The 9112-nt window shown below is 36.3% G+C and overlaps 1 protein-coding gene across 1 annotated transcript; it reads right to left on the bottom strand.

Moving 5' to 3' along the window:
• Positions 1-1995: 1995 nt before the first annotated feature.
• Positions 1996-5613, bottom strand: bora (aurora kinase A activator-like protein bora). Its single transcript, XM_073982341.1, has 3 exons — positions 5574-5613; positions 5033-5499; positions 1996-4965 (listed from the first exon to the last, which is right to left on the bottom strand). Exons 2-3 carry the CDS (start codon positions 5353-5355, stop codon positions 3279-3281), a joined length of 2010 nt encoding a protein of 669 aa, XP_073838442.1. The 5' UTR covers positions 5356-5499; positions 5574-5613; the 3' UTR covers positions 1996-3278.
• Between the last annotated feature and the right edge of the window lie 3499 nt (positions 5614-9112).

Here is a 9112-nt window from a genome sequence, read left to right as displayed (position 1 = left end):
GTTTCCTCGGTTGCCAAACAGCACTTTTAACACTAAAATTCTGCTTTATTAAAACATTACCCTTCCGGATGAAATTTCACTTTGCAAGATCTGACATTGCATGAAATGAAATTGCTGATAAGTTGAACGTTCACTGAGATAACTTTGCACAACAAATGTGTGTCACTGCATTGGCAAACTTCAGAAATTTTACACAGATCTCACTAATTAAATTGTGAAACATGGACTGGTTATGCAGGACTGATTAAAATTGCTATAGGAATGTGATGTTATTTTGCTTACTGTAGGCTATCCGATGACGAAATGGAGACAATTAAGCACGTTCTTAAACCTACAAATTATCAGTGTTGATAGGTCTTAAGAAGAATCAATGGGATACTGTTGGGAACCCTGCAGAGTGAAATCACATTTTGTGGTATTGCTGATAAGTTTCACGTGCAGATATCTTTGCACTTAACTGTGTCACTTCATTGGGAAACTTGAAAAAAATTTCACAGATCTAAATAATCAAATCGAACTAGATATACCCGGTTATATAGCACGTTAAAACCTCCCTCTTTTCTGGTAAGTATGGCCGTAGACAGTCTAGAAGTTGATGGGTTGAAAACAATTTTGTATACTGGCTACGAGATAGAGACAAATGAGCATTCGGTTATGTCATTACACAATGACATACAGCCGTAGAGACATACTATAAGATTTCATATTATCAACCATAGACGCAGCATTGATAACTCCTTTCTCGAGAAGCCACTTTCATGGGTAGGCTGCTAATAATACAATATCACCTCCTCAAATCTAAAACTAATCAATGCTGAAGAGTCTTAAGGAGAATCTATGAACCACACACACAATCCAAAAATCTTTCCATCGCGAATGGAAACTTATTAGATGTTCCGTATTCGATGGTGTTGTTTAATTCAGTTTTTATAATTTCTGGAAATGAAAACCTAGAATTTCAAATCTTCTAATGTCTGTCACAAAAATTCTAAAGATGTTGCGAACAACTTTTAGACAACTCTTCTAGTGTCTTTCATTCATTCTGTTTCAAATAAATCTCTTAAGAGGAACACATACTCTGGTTGTTCTTTGTTTACATTGCTGAGCAGCTAAAGCATTTGAACTGACCTTTGAGGAATACATTTTGCATATGGTAGATAGGTTGGTTAGTCCATCTAAATCCTTGAAACGTTCTTTAGGAAATATTCAACAAAATAATCTAATTTTGATTTTTTCTATGAGCTCGATCATGAATGTAAACCCCGTGAGTTTCGTCTCTCTGCCGTTGCAACTTGAAGGAGAGAGTGAGAAAATTCACCGGGAGTTGTGATGTACGTCAAAGAAATTTGGATTAGTCTTTTTCTAATTCTGTTTTTAACAATTTTGAAAAGTTTTGAGGAGACCTCTAAAGAGCATATGCCTCCTTACGGCGCTGATATGCCTCAAATAAAGCATTTGAATAGTTCTTAAATCTATGCTTTATAAATTGTTGAAAAAAAATTCCTTGGCTACGCATTCTGGGTCTTATATTGAAGTCTATTGCTGACTGCCGTAATAGAAGTAGTATAGAATATGTGGTATGGCTGACTTCCGTATCGTCAGTTGCTTTGTGTTATTTAAAATTCTCCAAAAATGCATCAGAAATACAAATGATGATACATGTTTGCCTTTTATCTGCGGTAAAAATGCGTATTTTTGAAATTTTGAAACACGTAGTTTCGAAGATGTTATGACGTTAAGAAACATACGGTATGGAACTCAGCCTATTTCAAGTCGATCGGAAAAAAATGGCTGAGATATGAGAGTTGAAATAGAAAAAAATGCTTTAAAAACATAAAAACCGTTTGACTCGAAATGGCATTTTGGAAATAGGTAATAACTCTAGCTCGAAAACTTATAAACCAATAGTCCCATATTTTTGTGGACTTACCAAAAAATCTATTCCTTCATCGATAGATATATCTTCTAAAAAATAATTGGCCAAAAAGCGAACTGTTTAAAGTAAAAAATTTACATCTTTATTTCTTACTGTATAATATTTTTGTAACATCTATCGGTGAAGGGTTAGATTTGTATGTTTTAAATAAGTTCACATTAACTGTTTTGAAAAGAGTGTTTCAACAAAAAATGCTGTGATGTCTCGGATGATAAATTTACGAAAAACATTTAGTAGTTTTTTTGGGAGGAAATTAATAAAAACGGCTATCATCTACAAAATCTGTTTTTAAAAATTTCGAAAAATTCTACGACCAACAACAGTCTTTAAAGCTGGCATAAGTTTATTTTAGACATGCAAAACGTATTTGAGTGACTTGTTCTACATTATTGGAAACGCCTTTCGGACTCAGCAATAAAAATGAAATTCCAAAAAATTGAGCTAAAAATAGGATCAGACAGCAGTTATTGGTACGATAGAAGTCTCCCCGAGGCAAATAATTTAAGTTTTTAATCAGCCCTATCATGAACATGAGCTCCCCGTGAGTTTTCTCTATGCTTTAAGTTCTAACGGCAGAAAGATAAAACTCACGGGGAGTTTACATTCATGATCGAGCTGAATATGATATGACTCATTTTTAAAGGCAGCAAAAAACGGAGTTTTCTGGCTAAACCCAGTTTAAGGACATCACTTTGATATTTGTAAGTGTTCATGGTGAACGATAAAAAAAGGGAATCTATAAGCCTTGGCAAGAACAAAATACTGGTCTTGAAGATAAACAAAAGATCTTCAAAATGATGCATATCTTGAATTTTAATTATGGACATAAATTGCAGATAGCTTCTTATATAGTCGTTCAAGTCGAGCAAGTTTAACTAGTTAACACCGCTTCTACTGCTCCTGCATGCCCTTCATCTTTCTTCTTATTCTTCTTCATACTATTTTATGTTGAACTCAATGGATCGCTGGTCTCCAGAAACAAACTGTCCTTCACAAATTGCCAACTACATATCATTCAAACTAACCTTATCTATGGCAATCAAAGTAGCTACCCTCTTATCTTATATGTTCAAACCTTTAAAAGTTACTGCTTTCATTATATATTTGTATCAAAATATGATTTCCTTTTTTTCAATAAAACTCATTCAATCCCTCAAATTACATCCAAAAATTGCTAAATTCAAAAATAAAAAATTAATTCACTCGCAATTTAAGCGAACTCCTCAAAAATAAAAAAAAAAAAAATTAAACAAAAAATACAATTGTTTTACGTTAAACAAATACAAAAAACGAATTAACTAAACTTAATTTCTAAGGCCGACTAACTACAAGGCAAGCCAAATTATATCATAAAATCAAACTTATCCTGTTTCGTTGAAGGAGTTGAACAACAATTTACCATCATTTGTTCGCCGTCTGCCGATGCTGCTAATGCCGCCGCAACTGCTGCCTCGGCTACACATTGTTGTTGCGATAATGTTGGGCCGTCTTGTGACTCGGAGGAGTTTTGTGACATTTCATTAAAACCACTATCCGTGCGATAAAATGTCAACGACTTCTTGGGTGAACTGTTAACTGGAGTATGATGTACCACACCACCAAATGATGAGGAAGTAGATGTGGCAATTAAAGCTGCAGGATTAAAATTCTTTTTCTTTAAGTCTTGGCACAAGCGATTAAATTTGTGATCGTCTTTATTGGGTTCTTCATCGTCATCAGCTTCACCGTTTAACCAATTTGCAGAAAAAGATTGTGATAGATTTTTACGACTTGCCGAACGTCGTTTACAGCGGGGTGTATCAGACTGCGAGGAACTACATGTTGAACTATGACCCGATACTTGTGAAATTTGCATATCTTCACCATCAATGCCCGTATACTCAAGTAACTCTTCACAGGTTTCTTCGTGTGTCATAAAAACATCCACCTCTTGTAAGATATTACTGGAGTTTTTATTTCCCGCCAACTTTGTTGTCAGTCTTTCTTTATGAGATTTCGATGAACATTTGGAAGAGTTGACACGAAGACGACTAACTTTTACATTAAAGCTATCCGAAGAAAATTCACCAATACTGTTTGTTATCATTGACGCCAAGGGAGAGGATGATCTTTCAGGAGTAAATTTTCCATTGTCAGTTTCTTGACTGGTATTATTGATCATATCGTTGCTAATGTTTTCCTTATTGTGTGAACGATACAACTTTTCCAAGGGTTTCCTTCTCACAGGTGGGTGTATGGGTGACAACTGTTCTAGCTCCTCGAGTTCAGTACGGAGATTATTAAAACGTGATTTACGTTTTGTGGCACTACCCTTATCCGCCACAGAAGGTGATAGATCATCTGAGGCCGAAATGGGTGATAGCGAGCCAAAGGAACTCTTGTCCAAAGAATCGGAAAGTTTACCCACAATGGCAGTGTGTTGCAATGATTGCAAAGAGAGAGGACTAGAATTAGATTGACCACCACTACTGCTGGGCGCTGTAGTAGAATTATTATTCTTAGCCAATAGTTGTTGTTCATTCTCCCATATCAGAACATTGTGAATATCAAATAGTTTACGTCTCAGTGATGTATCTTTGGCATCTATGCTGGAACTGGCAGAACGTTGGGCATAGCGCGACTTTTTGAGTTCCACATTTGCTCCAGCCAAGTGAGGTTTGAAGTAGGGCTTTAAGGCTTCTTCCAATGCGGAAGGTAAGATCGGCGGCAAGGTCAATTCCGTTTGTGATGCACAGTCACGTATTCTACGTCCTGGTTTGGATATGGGTGTATTACCACTAATATCATTCAGCACAATACGTTGACTTCTTAATGGACAGTCTACCGGACTGGGTACAATTTGATTATCTTTAAAATAGGAACTTATTGCCATTTGAGCTTTGGCCTCCAATTCAGGGTCAGGCGAATCATTAAATTGAGCCTCATTAGGTTCCACATTGGCGGGCATTAAACTTGACACCTCTTCTATTGTCCATTCACATTGGGTAGAACTCATTTGGGGGGTATCTGGGCGTTGGAACAATGATGGACTGGAACACCAAGTAAATAACACGTCTAATAAACAAAATTCATCTGGAAATGGCACATTCAACTTACCTTGCAATGAACGGCATGTGTAACCTCTCTGCCCACGCCGCTTCAAAGGGATTTTTTATTTTCTGGTGCCTTTTTGCTGGTGGCGTCTGTATCACAGCCATCGATATGGAATGCATGCTATTACTACTGCCATTCGACATCATAGTATTGCAATTACCCAGTGAATAACTTAATCCCTGTGGAGTCCTTGGATTTATTGACTTCCTAAATTGTTTATTTTTAGGCGTCACTTTGTTACACTCATCTGCCGTTGCCGGTGGATAGTGCATCATAAATCGGTGGCCCTTAAGTTTTTGCGGCGTCTCATGATCACTGCCTTCCATTCTTCTTTATTTTAACTTTCTTCCTTTTTCGGGTTGTGATTTATTTTTAGCCACAAGTCTAGGAAGCAGATGTTTGACAGGATGTTAGAAATTCCTCGTTCGTTCGTTCGAAAGGTCTCGTTGTTTGACGGTTGTTTGTGCGCCCTTCAATTTGAAATTTGTTGTTTATTCAAAGGTTTGTGACAAAAATAGAATTTTTTGGGACATAATAGAGTTACCAGAGTGTCCGGGGATGTTTTGTCCACCAACGTCATGGCACAATCATGTAGGTAATCGAATCAGCACAGATAGAGCTGGCAAATAATCGACGGCACTATCGATAATATCGATTATTTGTTTAAAAATTCAATATCGATAGATAGTTTAGTCTATCGATATTATCGGACTAAAAATCCCTTGCCTAAAATCTATAGAAATTACGCGGTTTTGTGGGCGTGAGAAAGTAGGTCCCAATTTACATTAGGCGAGTTTACTTGCGGCAATTGTCAGTTTGTAGGTGAGAGAGGGTGCTGAGAGGCAAAGGGTTATCATATGCCTCACCTCTCTCTCCTACAAAATGACAATTGCCGCAAGTAAACTCGCCCAATGTAAATTGGGACTAGTTGTAAAAAAACAATAGTAGTATTTTATTAAAAATTGCATTTTTGTTATCGGCACTATCGATAATATCGATTGTTATTTAAAAATTCAATATCGATAGATAGTTTTGCCTATCGATATTATCGGAATAAAAACCCCTAACCTGAAATCCATTGAAATAAATAGAAATTTCCCTGCTTTTCGGTTATGTGTGTGTAAGAAAGTAATGCTAAGTTTACATTTACGAAATCCACTCGATTTCAACTGTCAAATCCATAGATTAAACGTCAAATGAAATCCAGATGAGATTTCATTTGACGTTTGAGCTATGGATTTGACAGTTGAAATCGAGTGGATTTCGTAAATGTAAACCAAGCATAAGTCCGTAGTCACTCGTACACATTTTTCGGTAAAAGAAAATGTATTTTTTTAAATTTTCTTAATGAAATAAAAGCAATTGTTTATTCTCCTTTACATCTCTGTGAACTACTTTTGCATAATTTCAAGAAAATCATTGACATTTCCGCCATTTTCATCTCCAAATTAATGGTGTTGACAACTTAACGATAATATCGATAGCAATCGATATTTTAAAATATTATATCGAAAATATCAAATGATGGGAATATCGATTGTTTGCCAGCTCTACTAAGCACAGCTCTGATCTACTGCGAGCTGTCAAAAAAGTTGTTGTAAAGCTGAAAACACATCCAACGTTTGAGTAAAGCCCTCGGTACATATGGTCCGTTTAGTGACACGTTGGGACACGCGTTGTCCCAAAACAGTTAAATTATGTTTAACTTTAATGCGTCAGTCATATTGTTGTTTTTCAAAAAACTTGGCTTCACTTACACCTTTTTCGTGTGGTTGTTGTAACGCAACGCTCAACGCACTGTATGTGCCGAGCGCTTAAAGGCCGCGGCGCATATGGTCCGCTGAGCGTCTCGTTACAAAAACCACATGAAAACTTCAATTTACCTGGCAACCCTGTCGTGTAAAGTTGTGAATTTGTGCGCTCTCTGTTAGAGTTACTAAAAACGTATTTTTTTCTCAGTTAAATCAACGTTAAATAGTTATTAATCCCTCCTAATTTGTAGATAAGTATACCAAGTTCAAGTGTACTTGTTTGTGCTTTTAATTTATTAGTGAATATCTTTAAATTGTTTGTTTTAAAAATTTTCTTTTCCAATTAGAAAGTTGTCTTCTTCTTATTATTTCTCGTAATTTGAATTGATATCTTGTATTTTCTTTTGTGTTATATTCTGTTTTTTTCTTTATCTATACAAAACAGAGTTGCCATCGAATAATTTTATTTGCTTCAATCATATATTGAATACTGGCATCGGATTTTCTACTAATTCAATTTTTTTAATTAAATTAATTAGCTTGTTATATATAATACAACTTACTAAAATGTTTTGCTTTTATGACAATTGCATGAATCCAACTGATCCTGATAGAACCATTGAGTGTTGGCTCTGTCTCAATCACTCGCATGCTACATGTGCTGGGATTGATGAAAAAACTGCTGACTCACTCAACCATGATTTTAACGGGCTTAGATGGTGTTGTGTAAAGTGTCGTAATATAGATTTTGAATTTTACAATTTTGCTAAAGACTTATCGACTGAAATAACTGAAATAAATAGGGAAATCTGGAACGCGTATTTACGGATGACCCGCTTTAATGGGATTTTTGAAAAATATCCAAACTTAGATGATTTTTCTTCATCACCAGCCACATCTGCACCGAAACGTAAAAGGTCAAATAAGAAAACTTCAAATAAAGCGAAGCTTCCTAATACACCTAGCGTTTTCAGGTGGCACTGTTTTCTCACCGCTTATATCTGCTAATCCTGTTACAGAATATGGGGGGTCGAAAACTGATGCTACCATTGTGCCGGACCCAGCTCTGCGAACCCCGGCTACTAACACAGATATTGTCATGGGCTCTGTTAACCCTTTGAGTGCAGCGAGTAATTCTACTCCAACTCTAAGGAGTAAGAAAGCCCAAAAAGATTCCACATCTCAACCAAATCATGAGAGCACTTCTGCTTCCTCTAACAGGGATGTTGAGTCCAGACATCCTGAGTTAGCTCAGCCAACATCGGTTGCTGCAGTTGAAGTTCCCGAGGGCTCTGCTAATCCTTTTAGTGTAGCGAGTGTACGCACTCCAACTTTAAGGAATAAAAAAGCCCTAAAAAATCCTACATCATCTACCAATGTAGCGAGTTCATCGACTCCCACTGTTAGAAATGTAGAATTTGGTGAGACTTCTACAAACGCACCAACTCTCGCATCTGCTCCGTCACAAACCCCGCGAATCTCCCAAAGACCGTTGTTAATGGCTCAGCCCATGAAAGCTGTTTTTGCTGCCAGGTTCGCACCAGTTGTAACGGCTGATGACATAAATTACTATATCAAATCTAAAATAAATGGAGATTATTTCCTGAAAACTTATAAATTAAAAGAGCTCCTCAGAGAATAGATCGTCATTCAAAATTATTGTACCTCAGAACATATTTGATCAGATATTATCGATAGATTTTTGGCCTCCTCAAGCATTTATAAAAGAATTTGTTGAAAAATCAGACAACTTAGCTCACTTACCTCATAGACCAGAGTCGACTCCAAAAAACTAAATAATTCTATTTCAATTTGCTATCAGAACGTTAGGGGACTAAATACAAAATTGTCTCGACTGTTCACTGATAGTTTCGATTTCGAGTTTCAAATTATAGTACTCTCAGAAACTTGGCTGAAACCTTCTGTTTTAAATAGCGAAATATTGTGCTCAAGATATCAAATTTTTAGAAAAGATCGAATCATTAAAAAAGGTGGCGGTGTTCTAATTGCAGTCGATTCCAAATACCCATCTAATATTATTACATTAAATGACCTATATGACATCGAGTTCATAGGAGTCTGTATTGAATTTGTCAAGTTTAAATTATTTGTTACCTGTTCATATATACCTCCTGCATCTGACCACAATCTGTATTTTCAACATTTGTCTGCAATAAACTCAATAGCCTCGAGAATGTGTGATACTGATAAAATTCTAATACTAGGAGACTTTAACTTGCCGTCAATTAAGTGGCTTTCGCTTGAGGACTCTGATGGTATGACACCATTGACCCCAAGTGAGAATACGAACCAGCTCTCTTTTGATGTTGTA

The sequence above is a fragment of the Musca autumnalis genome, unplaced genomic scaffold, assembly GCF_047663935.1.
Source record: "Musca autumnalis isolate F117 unplaced genomic scaffold, ASM4766393v1 scaffold_4, whole genome shotgun sequence".
NCBI classification, from domain to species: Eukaryota; Metazoa; Arthropoda; class Insecta; order Diptera; family Muscidae; genus Musca; species Musca autumnalis.
This window is presented reverse-complemented; position numbering and strand designations above follow the sequence as displayed.